At 38.5% G+C, this 15,254-nt stretch overlaps 1 protein-coding gene across 1 annotated transcript; it reads right to left on the bottom strand.

Moving 5' to 3' along the window:
- Positions 1-4,035: 4,035 nt before the first annotated feature.
- Positions 4,036-14,885, bottom strand: LOC115783654 (serine/threonine-protein kinase Sgk2-like). Its single transcript, XM_030734577.1, is given in 17 exon segments — positions 4,036-7,321; positions 7,323-7,412; positions 7,414-7,428; positions 8,117-8,187; positions 8,190-8,205; positions 8,519-8,674; positions 9,439-9,534; positions 10,146-10,232; positions 10,325-10,361; positions 10,454-10,566; positions 11,877-11,948; positions 11,951-11,995; positions 13,927-13,988; positions 13,991-14,009; positions 14,714-14,737; positions 14,739-14,772; positions 14,857-14,885. Coding segments are annotated over 17 exon segments (1,017 nt in total). The 3' UTR covers positions 4,036-7,270.
- Between the last annotated feature and the right edge of the window lie 369 nt (positions 14,886-15,254).

Below are 15,254 nucleotides of genomic sequence, written 5' to 3'. Positions count from 1 at the left end.
TTTTTTCTTCCTGATAGTATATGTGGAATGAAATTTGTATTGGTTATTGATCTACAGAAACAGTTAAGGAGATGGTAACGTTTTAACATTTAACCGGGACTGAAAACAAGAGGTCTGTTCAAGAGCACCACAGCTGCAGTGCCTGGAAACGACCATCCGTGGGAGCCTCGGCTGCAGATGCTGCACACGGTCACTACTGCTGCCATACTGGTCACCCTGCATGCATGGCTTTGTCTGAAATATATGCAAAAAGACTTTAAGAAAAAGTAAAAAAAAAAAAAAATGTCCACGTCATAGACACTCACGCATCAGTGTTGGCTCTTGTATAACTCTAATGTAACATGAAATACATTCTAGCTGAATTGCTATTCAGCTAACACAACTCAACCCCATTTTGGTTTACCGAGTTTCAGTTAAGTGCCGTTTCTTTAACACCGCAGGTACTACAAACTGAGAGAAATTTGAATCAATGAGAATTTTTAAATTATAATTTTTATGTTTACCATTTTCATCATCTGTGATGACACAAATTGTTATCAAAAGATGGTGCCATTAAGTTAATTCCTATGAGCTAAAATCTCAGGCTAGGTTTCACAAAGGTTTTTTTTTTTAGACAGACATCTCTGGGATGAACACAGAAATCCCAGCCACCTCCAGTTCATATCCTTTGTTTGCCAGAGGCAGCCAATCAGAAGAAGGTTGGCTTAAAGAGGGAGGGGAGGGAGCTAAAATGGCTTGTTTCAGGATGGATGAACCCAGGGCCTGCACCAAGGCCCAATATACGATTAATAAAGCTTATTTTAAACTGACTAGATAATAAATTTTACTATTTGTGAAATGTTTATGTGCTGGTTATACCTTGCTTTTGCTTTCCCTTTTTTTGGGGGGGGGGGGGGGGGGGCGGTATCCATCTAAAGCAGCTTTGGTGTCTGTATATCTTTATGAAGATGCCAGTGGATGGTAACTGTAGTTCACCTTCTTGTTTCAGCATCATCCTTTTCAGTATTGTACTGGCTCCTCATCATTAGTGCAGTTTCACACTGAGTGTGTTTCCTATAATTTCTAAAGTTTATGTAGTCAGCATTACAGTAAATAAAAGAACACAATTTCAGTGTTTATCTTGGACCCTGCATTTGCATCTTAATGTCACACTGAAATGTGAAGTATCCAGGACATGACAGATTCTGTCGCCCATATGATGATAGTAAAATGTGGGGGAACCATATGTGTTGCATGCATTTCTCTGTGCATACACTGCACCTCTTTGGCTTCTGCTTGGATGAGGAAACATTGGTCACATGTGATGTGTTTGCGATTTTTGACCACTAAGTGGTACACTTCTACAGAAGTGACAGTGAGCTGTTAAAATCTCTCAGCTTTCCTCCCTCAGGCGAACCAGTTTCACTGTTGAATTAATAATTTATTTGTTCATCTTACCTGAAATATTAAAAAATAAAAAGTCTGCTGGTTAATGTGACCACAGGTTGCAAGAGCTTGGCTTGGACACGTTTGTGCTGATATAATATGAAACATAAAGTGATGAAATCTGAGAAGTTACAATGATGAAAAAAGACAATGCCACCATCATAAAAAGAGAGATGACTCACCTAAGGGTGTCATTTAACCCTTTAACGTTCCGCGGCCCGATCAAGGGCCGTCGCGCAGAATTCTTACAATATACAGTCAAATTTCTCCGTCCCTATGTTGTCAAAACACACATACGAAACATTAAAAGAAAGCCACGGTTCTCCTCTTTCTAACCATGTATGCCATTGCCATGTACAAAAATCACAGCATATACAGCGCAGGGTATTGTAAGCTGATAGCCGAACTAGTAATTTGACTTTCCTACCTTCGACCCGCTCGTCTGGACTCCAAATCTTCATAATTCTCCACAAATTTGGCATCATTCTGTCCGTAACAGTCCAGTGAATATAATCCAATACATCCATGAGGTCAAAAACACGAGTCGTATCCACAAGGGCACCAAAAACAGAGCCTAAACTTTTCTTGAAAAACGTAAACCTGTTTGTTGCCTCCTGTTAGCTGTATAGCTGCCGATAGAGCCTCCATTTTGCTCCAAATCGGAAGTTCCGGGTCTTAGGCTTTGATTGACACCTAACTTGACCAACTGGGACACTGTGACGGCTGTCTGTAGCAAGGAATAGCCAATGAGTGTCACAGACTACCACAAGCTCCTGCCCACATTCTGATGACAACAGATCCAACCTATCAGCTCACAGAATAAAAATAACGCTACAGACGCTTAGCCAATGAAATTCTGAACACGTGGATGTATAGTTTGAGGGGTCTAAGTTCTTTCTGTAAAACAGAGCATCCTTCGAATGACAGATTTGTGGTTTCAGGATTTCTGTGCGCTCATGTATAAAAGATGTTTTATGTGTGCTATTGCTGTTTTGATGGGGTTTTTTTGTTCAAACATTGCCAAAACACAAAGAAAAGATTATAAAAGGCTATAGTGCCATGAAAAAACTCCAGTCAAGTGTGTACCATGCCTTTGTAAAACCGTGATGACTGACACAGAGAAAAGAACATGTAAAATAATAATGTGCCATGAGTATGTAAATAGTTTTATTTAATATTTTTATTTTAAATATAGTATGTATATAGTATATATAGTAATATTTGTGTGTTTATTAAAATGTTTGTTGACTATAGCACTGGTTGGACTACTGTTATAATGCACACGTTTAGTGTACTCTTTATTGCTTTTTATGATAAAATATGAATTTCTAAAACAGGGAGAGTGGCTTTGGCTCTATATTCTAATTCCTCTAAGTGTAAGCTTTCATTAGAGCCCTCATTGATGTCTGTAGGATGAAGCATTCAGAAGTTATTGCATATTTCAGGGTTGTCCAAGTGTCTCCAAAAATGTCACTCTGAAAAACGCACAACCCATACCTTATGGAATATGCTGTAAAATGCTCAATTTACAGCTATTGCTTTCAAATTTGAAATGGGAATAGCCAAGACCTTATTCTTTGCAATCATGATGTGTTTTAGTCCATAAGTACCAAATTCAACTGTCTAATCTCTTGTTTTTTTTGTTTTTTAATCTAGGCGAGAAAAAAAATCTTCAAATTTGTCTGTTCAAAAGAGAATAACTTTCTGATAGTTACACTTAGAGGAAATCTTACTTTTGTATTAAAAAATATAGAATGTTACCTTTCCAAAATGCCCAGCTTTTTCACATAGTCCAAGGGTTTAGGAACAGCTTTAACTTAAAAATTTGAGTAAATTCTTAGGCGTTTTTGACACAAACCCCCGGAATGTTAAAGGGTTAAAGTCTGCTTTATCTGAAATCTTTTCTTTAGCTCTTTTAATTATTCACCGTTATCTCGGTTGGATAAATGCAGGTATTGTTTTATTATGTTGCTTTGTTGATGCCATTGGTTTAGTGTATGGATTATGCAGTTTTATTTTTCTTGGAAAGCACTTTGTTAAGTTGCTATAAAACCTTAATATATCTGGATTAAAACTAACCTGTCTTCCAACACATTATCACTTACATTACACTTACAGCATTACAGCGTTTCTCTCTTCACAGTTATGGAAATTTGCACTCGGAAGACACTTGGGAGACAATCCTACTCTAAATTTCGTAATTATTCCTGATTGTTTTTCTCTTTTTCTTTTAAATAAGAGGACATTTTGGCATGCTCCATTAGGAAGAAGGCACAGGCCTGTAAAACACACCCACTTCTCCTGCTTTGTCAAGTGAGAAATGTGCCCGTCTTACCCCACTGTTCCTCCTTAAGTCAACTACTGCAAGCTTGTTTTTTTTTAGCTGTCATAACTGTGGTCCTTAACAACTGAACAAAAGCATGCAGAAATAATTTACCAATGAGAATCAGTAGATCCACAACATTTGCAGTTATGTTTATGTGATAAGATAAAATGTAGTGCCAAAAGGACATTGAGCGACTGTGTCGTGCTGGATGGTGTTTCATATGTGTTGCAAAATAATTTCCAAACTGTACGACTTTCATCTGCATTTTTTTATTCACATTTTTAAAGAAGTGATGTTGTATTTACTTATACCAAAATAAAGTTTACCAGCAGTAAGAGATATGGGATTTTAAATTATTGCATGGAAAAATAATCTGAAATGATTATATTCTGATTCCAAAGAGAGCAAAATTACAAATCATGTCCAAACTGTGCATTAAAAAAATTTAACTTTTCTCCCTTATGTGCTGCATAAAACAGCACCACTACCTGCTCACTGTTTTTTTCTTCTGGATTCAGCAAATCCCCATGAAGCTATCTTACAGACGAATACAGTTTGCTGACATATGGTAGCACCAATACACAAACTCAGTACAGCAAACTGTCCATAGCCTGGTTCTGTCAGAGACTTCTTCCTGTTAAAAGGGAGTTTTTCCTTCCCACTGTCACCAAGTGCTTGCTCATAGGGGGTCGTTTGATTGTAGGGTTTTTACCTTAAAACATAAAGCACATTGAGGTCACGGTTGTGATTTGGCACTATATAAATCCAATTGAATTGAATTATGTGCAATTCTGTGCATATATTCAGACATGTCTTCATTTTACACAGCCTGTTTAAAGCAGCTGTCTTTGTAAGAAGACTTAAGTTTAAGGACTAAAATTCAGATGACTCATAGGGGTGTATTTTTATTTAGAGAACAACGTATCAAGATGATTGTGTTTCGTATGACAAAAAAAACCATTAAAATATACAAAACATTATGTAACTATAGTTGTTAAATTAGAGTGAGAAGTTCAGTTCTTTTTCACAAAATTGTTGACTAATTTTCCCACCACTAGCAATATCTATCACACATATTAAGAGAAACCAGTCAGTAAAAATACAAAACAATGAAAACAGTTCCCAGTTTGTACTAAAGAGGAATTTCTCCTCAAGTTATGAGACATGTTGGTCCACTGAACTTGTAGTCGCCTGTCCTTTTTAAGAATTTAATCCCATTTTAATCTCCAGATCAGTCTATAGTATATAAGTGGCTAACAAACATAAAAATCTTGTCATCTCAGCAGAGTTTTGTGATTTTTGAGAGCTTTACAAGTCAGTCAGTAACTGAAGTGAGTTACCAAAAACAGAGTTTTGTCACATTTAATGATGTAGGCAAAAGAACATGTAAATATTTTGGTATATATCTGAGTTATTAACACATTTTCTATTTACACCCCCCCCCCCACACACACACACACACACACGGATTTTCGCTAAAGTTGGCTTCAGTCATGTGTGATGCCGCTGCTGGCAGCGTGACCTCGACAGCAACTGTTTACAGGATCAGATGGTGAACGGCAGCTCGGAGCACATGCTTACTGCTTTAAAGGTCAGAGCAGAATTTGACTCCTAGGATCAATAGACCATCTGAAGGAAGAAATTACAGCTGTCACCCCACAAATCAAGTGGGTAGATCAGTGTATTTGGTTTCACAGTAAAGCATCTTAGACACCATTTGTGAAGATGAAGTGTTTGAATAAAATGAACAAGTTTTAAGGAGGTAAATATCAGCATGCTATAGTATGTTCAGAAACAAGAATAGCTATACAAACAAGACTTCAGGCATTTGTGAATGGAATTAGAAAAACAAAAAAAAAGGACATTTTATTGGGTGTACATTTTTAACTGTATCACCATAACTGCAAAATCATCAAGCACCATCCACCACCAACTTCACTCCCAAGTCAGAGAGGCACTTTACAGTTTACACTGATATAATGACAGTAGTACTGTATAATCCTGCTGCAAAGCTGCTACTGTATATTTACAGATACTCGATACAGTATTTCCACAACAACATGAACTTTTAACCTGCTAAATAATCCAACGAAACTAATCAACTATCTACAGACTAAAATAATCTAGACAAAATAAAAATGTGAATACTTTCCACATGACTACTGTATATACACCAGATCATAAACCAACCATAATGTGCACACAGCAGTGTAGCTGACTGAAGTTTAAAAAGCTACTACATGGAGTATTTTAACATCAATGCATCATAAGCAAATCAGTGTGGACATTTAGCACATTTACAGCCAAGACCACTGCTGCAACAACTAGTAGGCAGTGTTTCGACCCAGCTGTGATGCCCACAGTGTTTTATCACTGTGGGCAGCACAGCTGGCATTACCTTCAAGCATTTTTTTTCACCTTCTTTGGTTATTTGGTCAAAGATTTTCTTTTGGTCTTTAAGGAGAAACATGTTGCACAAGATGATCAGTAGCACCCTCTGAAAAACAGATAAAAACAAAGGCTGCTAGTCACTTTAGCACTATAAAACATGCTAATGTGACAAAGTGTGACTGATAACTGATGCTAAAAAAAAAAGAAAAGCACTGCAGAGTTAGCACACTAGAATTTTTGCTATCTAGCTGGTTATGTATAAGAAAACTTTTTTTTATTCCATCCATTTTCTTCTGCTTATCCTTTTCATTCACTCCTACAGGCAATTTAGAATCACCAATTAACCCAACCCCTCTAAATGCATGTCTTTGGACTGTGGGAGAAAACCGGAGTACCTGGAGAAAACCCACGCACACACAGAAAAAACATGCAGACTCCACAGAGAAAGGCTCCAGATTCAAAACCCGGGACCTTCTTGCTGTGAGGCAGCGATGCTAACCGCTACCCAGTCGATCCTCCCTTCTCTTAATTTTTTATTTATTTATTTATTTTAATTTGTTCTTGTAATTTTTTAGATATTATTCCTGTTTCAACTCAGTGTTGAGCTCCATGATTATTATAACGGCTTGACATAAACAAATGTTCATTAGGATCTAGTTTCTATAAAAACGGGAACAGTGAGAGGCAACACTAAGTCTTGATGTGCACACAAAGACAGTGTTTTGTGCAGGCACAACATGCTAAAGCCTGTGTATTTATAAAAAAACAAAAGTAAAGAAATGAATGTTTTGTGTCTATCCAGGCTCATGTGTTCTTCATTTCTCAACAAATAAATGAAATAAAGACTCCACATTGCATTTTAAGGATGCTCCAACTGCATGGATATCCTAAACACAGGAGCTCCAGGCAATAAATTTTACATATTTCAAACTTCATCAGTGTCTCCATTGCAGAAATGCCCTTTCTGCTACATGCTCAGTTCACTGCAGCAGTCAAATACGATTGATGCCATGTGGGATTCCTGCAGCGTTACATGAGGAACACTTATCTTTGTGAAAAAAAAATGTAATTGAGATTTCTTTGAGATTGAGATTTAAACAGTTTAATTCTGTGATTCGCCCCTGGATCTCACAGAAAGCCATCCTCAGTACCGACAAAGGAGAACCCGTTAAAGGCGTTTGCTGGAGCTGGTGCCAGGATTGAACTCTGGGGTCCGACCCACCGAATTAGGAACCATTTCTCTGGTGAACTCAGGATCAATATGTTGAAGTGTCAGCTGGGCCCCTCTGAAAGATGAAACAATTTTAAGTTGTAAACAGTATGAGTGCTATTATTACATTATATATAATATACAATAAGGTGTTCTAAATATAAAAACTAACAGAGAGGGATGCACTAGCAGTTTTAAGTCTGACTAGTGAACACTGATCTAAAATTTAGTCAACTTTATGAGGGGTCGGTTTATAAAAAGATTTAATGATACCTGTGAGGCAATCCACATCATATTATTTGTCGCCATCATAATACTGAAAAAGCCTAGCATAACCCTTTAGCTACACCATAAATTATCTTGTTTTTAGTTAAATAAAGTATTATACATTTTTATTTTGCATGTGAAGTAATTGAAAGGCAGAGGCACTCCATTGCAATGTAACAAGTAAAAATTTTCAGCTACAAAATGACAGATTACAAAAATCAGGGGGATTTTCTTGCATTAATCTTTAGCTAGATAATATTATAAGAGAGGACAAAGAGATTCATGAACATATGCAGAGGGACTGATCTGAGGGGTTTTTGTTTTCTGATCCCTCTGAAAAATATGCAGCAAATGGAAAGAAAACAGAACACCAACGAAGGCAAATGACTGCTGAGGAGATAGCCCGTTAACAAGGTTACAGCTGCCTAAGCAGGTACACAGAAAAGAAATGAGTAGCTGATTGGTTCAAAGACGGGCAGCCTCGAATGACAACTCACCACATTAGGATTATAAGGAGGAGCGATTCTCTTGTGGTAAAGGTCGTCCCAGTTGATCAGAGAGAAAAGGTGTGGTTCTTTATTTCCAGCTATAAATAAAAAGAAAGAAAAACAGCTTACCTTACCTTTGCCATTCCTCTCAGAGAATTCACACATACAGTGTAACTTGTAGGACATCGTGGATGTATAATGCTATGAGAGAACAGCTGCATAATAGGTCAATTTTATCAGCAGGCTTGGATGTAGAGCTCTCCTCAAAAGAAACCCAAAACACTTAAATAATGACAACACCCAAGGTTTTAGCTTCATCAACATTTAATGCAGTTATTCTTATTTTAAGACTAGGCCTATTTCCTGTCTGGGGAAAACACCTGTGTTAAAAGCAAAGGTGGAACGACTTACAAAGTCAGCGATGGCTCCAAGTCGTCTGTGCTGATCCTTCTGGAGAAGACCAATCAGCAGAGAGCTGGCGGCCTCAGACTTCCCCGGAGGCAGCGGCAGCGGCTTGTGAAGGATCCCATCGTACATTTCAGCGACATCACGGCTGTAGAAAGGAGGCTGAACAGGAGGGATGCATATAAATAGAATTTTGGTATTTAAATTAAAAAAAGAGAAAGTACACTATAACATCATAAACTTTAAGTTATCCCAGGTTTGTGTCTAAGGGAAAAGATTCTGACCCCACTTCTCATTGAGCTTCTTTGGCTTCTGGTTGCTGCTTGCATCTAATACAAAGCCTGCACGATTGCCTATAAGGTGATGACAGAACAAGCGCCCTACTACTTGCACTTGCTCCTAAAGGCCTATGTTCCGTCTCGGCCTTTGCGTTACTCCATTGAATGTCGCCTTGCTTTACCCAACATCTCCCCAAAGCAATCCAGACTGTTCTGCTCTATAGTTCCCAGATGGTGGAACAAGCTGCCCACCTCCACCAGAGCAGCAGAGTCCCTCGCCATTCTTAAAAAACTCCTAAAAACTGAGCTTTTTAGAGAACACCTGCACTAACTAGGACAAGTACTTCTGATGTGTATAGACATACATTGTTTTTTAATGTTTAACTCTTTTAATGTTTTTATTTTAATGTTTTGGCTTTTTGTATTACTGTATCATCATTGTAAGTCGCTTTGGATAAAAGCGTCGGCTAAATGCAATAAAGTAAATTGGCAACAGGCTGAGACTCGAACCCACACCTCCCGCACCGCAGCATATGTATGTGGTCGCCAGCTTCACCACTAAGCCACCCAGGCGCCCAATGCCATTGAAAATTTAACTTATGTGTATATTTCCAGAACTCATAATCCATAAACCCAAAATACACATACCAGGCTGAAGAGCATCTCATAGAGTACTGCTCCCAGGCACCACCAGTCCACCGTCCTGTCATAGGCTTCCTTGCGAAGAATCTCTGGCGCCAAGTACTTTAGACACATTAAACAGAGCAAAAAATAAAACAAAAGAAACTGTTATCAAAGAAAATCTGCCTCTTCCCCATCTCCACCTTACACAAGTCACTCAGTGCTCCATCTTTTTCTTCACCCCCAGCATCTAGACAGCCTAATTCCTATCACCGCTGGGATTTAATTCTGCCATGACGGGCCATCTGAGTCTAAGAGCCAAATAACTTAATTGATTCTGCATATCAATAAATCATGTTTAATTCCTCCTAATGATCTCTCCTTATTGAACTGAGCATTGTTTAAACACTACAGCCTACATGTACCTGAGTATTAATGCTGACCATGTCACTCTCTTTATGACACAGTGTGCCCATCCTCTGATGGCTGCTTCAAGTGTCATAAAGATCAGATCATCTCAAACAGGTTTCTTGAACATGACAATGAGTTTACTGCACTCAAATGGCCTCCACAGTCACTAGAACTCAATACGACAGAACACCTTTGGGATGTGGTGGAAGGGGAGATTTGCATCATGTGTGACGCTGTCATATCAATATGAACTAAAATCTCTGAGGAATGCTTCCAGCACCTTGTTGAACCTACGCCACAAAGAATGTGGGGGGTAAACTCACTTCTGGAGTGCCACAGAATGTGGAGGTGGTTCCTTCAGGCTCCACGCCCTCTTTACACAGCCCAAAATCTGTCAACACCACATGGCCCTGCAGGCACACAACAGTGAATACCATATACAAATAAAGTTTGTTTGTTTCCTTTATAAAGCATTGAAGCAAATGGGCTGATCCTGACTTACCTGGCAGTCTAAAAGTATATTCTCTGGCTTCAGATCTCTACAGTGAAGAAGAACAAATCAGACTGTCAGCATAGGAAGCAAAAAGAGATTACTAGTAAATTTTAATAAATATTCAAGCATCTCTTTGACCTGTAAACAATGTTGAGAGAGTGAAGGTAGCCGATGGCGCTCGCCACCTCAGCCGTGTAGAATCTCGCTCTGGGCTCTGAGAAACACCTCTCTCTCTGCAAGTGGAAGAACAACTACACAAAGGGAGAAAGGTGGGTGGAAATAAGAAAATAACACAATGTTAAAAATGTGCTGAGGGATGAGACAAAGAAAACTCAGTGAAAAATGAATAATACGCTGTGCCTGATTTTGGATGGTTCTTGTCAGTTAAGGATTTCTTAGCAGAACTGAACAGCAAAAATCAAAGTACCGTATTTTCCGGAGTATAAGTCGCACTTTTTTTCATAGTTTGGCTGGGGGTGCGACCTATACTCCGGAGCGACGTATATCTGACATTTATAACACATGAACCAAAATACTCCAGCCACTTGACATCTCCGTGAACTGCAGCTTTAAGGCAGTCTTGCGTAACCTGTGGGCGCAGTGGATGATGGAGAGCACAGCTTAACGGCAACTGGGAGAATGCGCCACCCAACTTTCCTGGAAGTCATTGGATGGATCAAGAAAACATGGGCTTCAGTGACAAACCATCCTGTTGGGATTCAGATAAGGCTGGAATAATTGGAACTGCAGCTGATGACGAGTCTGACTAACGCGACACAAGAGGAAGCGGCGCTTCGTCTACGGAGTGTACGGAATTGTTTAGAAGTGACACCGAGGATTAAGAATTCAATGGATTGATGGTTTGGTTAACTTGTTAGTATGTTCTTTATGCTATGGTTATCTGAATAACTTATAATGTTACGTTAACATACCGAACACGTGTTCGTTGTGCGTCATGTAGCTGAATGTGCTAGTTAGCATAACGTAGGCGTAACCGTGTTCGTCCTGTTCTTTAATCCATTATTATTTTAAATTGCCGTTCAAGATGGAATTTCTGCTCTGGGTCTCGGATTCTATCACCCCCCCCAAAAAAGTGCGACTTATAGTCCAGTGCGACCTATATATGTTTTTTTCTTCTTTATTATGCATTTTTTGGCTGGTGCGACCTATACTCCGGAGCGACGTATAGTCCGAAAAATACGGTATACAGGAATAAAACAACATGGCATTGACCATGTTTCACACCCAATTATTTACAGTGTAGAGCCCATTGTTGCAAATGTAGACAAAACTTGCATAATAAGTAAAATAAGAACCATCTGATCGGTAGATGGAGACGAGCAAGATTTAACATAAGAAATGTTTGATTTGTGGGTTTCTGCTTCATTGTTTCTTCTTGAGTTAGACGGGAAGCTCAATATCACTCCTGTACCTGTAGGTTAAATATGAAGATAATGCCAGAAGCCTAACTGAGTGCAAAGAGGAAAACAGCTATTGTGCTGTATTTTTGTCTTTTTGGCAGTTTTAACAAAAAAATGTGCATGTACCTCTCCCCATTTACGTAGTCCAGGACAAGTAGAGGTTTTCTGCAGTCTGAAGAGGAGTAGTGGAGCCGAACCAGAAACGGGTTGTGTGGAGGCTCTTCAGCAGCACGTTTCTCTCTGCCATGATGTTCTTTTGCTAAAGATGGAAAAGGGAGAAAATTTAAGTTGAGGGAAGTCAAGTAGCTCAGTGCCAGGTAAAAGACAGCTAGCTTACTCACGTAAAGACCCTAGCTGTGTTGCAGTTTTTTGATGCAAAAACCTGAAATTAGCCTATAAAATGAGGAATGCATGCATGTGTGTGTAATATTTACAGAATGTACTTTAAGTGTTAATGCCAGCATCTACATAAACAATACAAAGAAATAAAAGACAACAAAGGTGCTTAACTGATCTGCAAGATCTTTCCTTATATAATAATATGTACAGTAAGGTCCACAGGTTTTTGGACAATGACACATTCTTTGTCATTTATAAAAATGTCTGTAACAGTTAATGCTGCATGTTTGTAAAACCCCTCAAATCAAAGCTGAAGGTTCTGCATTTCAATCACATCTTGATTGTCTAAAATCAAATTCAATTTGATGGTGTACAGAGTAAAATAATAATAATAAAAAAGTAATGTCCAAAAATTATAGACATAACTTTAATATAACATAAGGTATCTCTGTAACGGTGTGCAAACTTCACATCTTTCCTGAGCACCTCAGGATAATATGAGTATTGAGTCAAATTGTTTGGCCTGGAGTTAATGTGCTCACATGCACTGGACCAAAAAGAAGCACATCAATGATTTCTTTTCATCCTGTTAATGTGTGAGTTAACAGGAAGTTTGAATATTTTATTTGTATATTGAAAAGCAGACTTTTTTTTTTTTTTTCCAAGATTCATTTAACGTTATTTTTTGGTGAGAGACTTGTTTTTTTTAAAAAAAATGCCTTTTCTATTTTCAAATTAAAATAGTAATTAAAATAGTGATGAATAAGTCATCCTTCACTCTATGAAATGCTTAAATTATTACTTAATTCTTTGCTTAAAGGTTGCATGTATGACAAAATTTTCACACTCAAGAACATACTTGTATATTTATCAGTGTTTCAACTGGGAGGAACACAGAACAAAATGACAGATGGGAAATGCACCGGTTCTTATTTAGCGCTTTTCTACTTGAACTTCTACTTGGGGGTGGCTGTAGCTCAGTAGGTAGAGCAGGTTACCTATTGATCAGAAGGTCAGCGGTTCGATTCTTGGCTACTCCAGGTTACATGCCAATGTATCCTTGGGCAAGATACTTAACCCCAAGTTTGCTCTCCCGACCGTCCTGTCGGAGTATGAATGTGTGTGAATGTTAGCTAATTAAAAGCACTTAGCTTAGTAAACATGGAAGTGCTTGTATGAATGGGAGTGCATGGGTGAATGTAAAACATGTTGTATAGCGCTTTTGAGTGCTCTGACTGAGTAGAAAAGCGCTATATAAGAACTAGTCCATTTACCATTTACACTCAAATAGTTTTATACAACATTCTCATTCACACATTCACACACATATTCACACCGCGATGAAACGCATCAGGAGCACTCGGGGTTCGATATCTTGGCCAAGATACTTTGGCATGCAGACTGGAGCAGCCAAGGATACAACCACTGGGGCTTAAGGTGATGGGAAAGGGTGACTGGGAAGGTCACCTAGGAGTGAGCTCAGTAGTAATGATCAGTGCGTCTAATCAAAAATTATATGCTGCCCTGGTGTATTTCTGGCCACTATAAAATCTGTCCTTTGTACAGGACTATAGATTAGATAAGCCTGCGATCATGTTGCTAGGTAAAAACACTAATAACATCAAAGATACTCACTATCACCTTATAAACAGACATTTAAGAGGGAAGTCGTGTACTGCTTTAAGGTATTTTCCAATCTTCACCCCCATATCCTGTCAACATTTCAGTGTGTGGATTTCAAAATGCATTCACCAATTTAATCACTTACCTCCCACAGACATCTTACTCTGGAGTTCAGCTTATCCTTTTCAAGCTTTAAGAAACATTGATACCATTACAGCAGAGCCCAACCTCTTTTTTCTTCAGGATGATTTTCTTCTGCAGGACTTTGACGGCATAGAATTTGCTGTCAGCTTGTGCTTAGCGAGCAGGACCTGTATGGAGGTTCACTTGTTAGTGGCTTGTTTAGCAAAACAGTTCTGTGCCAGCCATCTCTGCACTCTGCTTTCAGGATATGACAGGAAAGTAGTGTACACAGCAGATATGTGATCTGTGGAACCAGATGATACTGAGAAATATGATAAGTGCGTTGATAGAAAGAGCTAAAAGGTCCTGAGGTTGATTTGAAGCAATGAAAAGAAATGCAAATATGTTTGGAAAGAAAAGATTAGTTTATTGCATACACTGTGTTGTTTGAATGTCCATATTTTTTTATGTTCCACTGGACGGCATTCAGGAAACCATAAGAGGCCTCGGTGGACTGTACAGTTAATGATTCATGAAGAAAGGAGGACATTTGATTAGACAGTAGTCAGCAGGTAGACCTCTCACTGACCCTCGCTGCAATGTCAGCCAATGACACACTACGGCTTTTCCTCCTTCTCTATTATTCTCGCTCACCTGTCTCACAAGGTCAGCACAATAAAACTCTGATTGACTTACGTGACCCACCATTACTACCTTCAAACAGGATCTGTTATTTATTAATAAAAGAAAAAGGAAAACTTTTACTCAAGAGTCTCTGCTCTTGAATGTGTGAACTGAATGAGTTTCAATAAGGAAACGACAGAGAACAAAAACAGGAGACGTATTCACAGCAGAGATATAGATCGATAAATAAGTCATTATTTCAGCATACCTTTCCAAAGGTCCCTTTGCCAATTGACAGCCAAGAAGTCAAAGTCAGTGGGCCTGGCACTGAAACAAGAATGTAAGCTATTAAAATGACATAATCTCTGAAATACTTCATTTCTAACAGGTTACAATTGGTGAAGAAAATACTGGTGAGAGTTTCTCCCACAGATCGACATCTTCTTACTAAAATGCAGAAATATAGATGATTAAAGTTTCTGTTTGACATGTTCTGAGCTAATATTAAGTAATCATTATTTAGTTTAATAAACAAGGAGGGGGAGCTACGTGCTGGTCAGTGAGTCACTGACTTTGGTTTGCTGAAGGTCCCAGGTTGACATCATTGTGAGGAGAGGAGGGAGAGGAGGGTGGTGACCGCTGCTGAAGGGAAAAAAAGAAGAAAAAAAAGATCAATTAAATTGATTTTAAAATAGGATCAACAACAGGAAAAATATTACATGTCATGATGTATTCAATTATCTAATGAAAAATACAGAAACCAAAGAGTTCACAGGAAACTGAGACTCTTGACTCCCGGGTGGCTTGGT

The sequence above is a fragment of the Archocentrus centrarchus genome, chromosome 7 (assembly GCF_007364275.1).
Source record: "Archocentrus centrarchus isolate MPI-CPG fArcCen1 chromosome 7, fArcCen1, whole genome shotgun sequence".
Taxonomy (NCBI): domain Eukaryota; kingdom Metazoa; phylum Chordata; class Actinopteri; order Cichliformes; family Cichlidae; genus Archocentrus; species Archocentrus centrarchus.
Note: the sequence above shows the minus strand (reverse complement) of the source record. Positions and strands in the feature narration are given on the sequence as shown.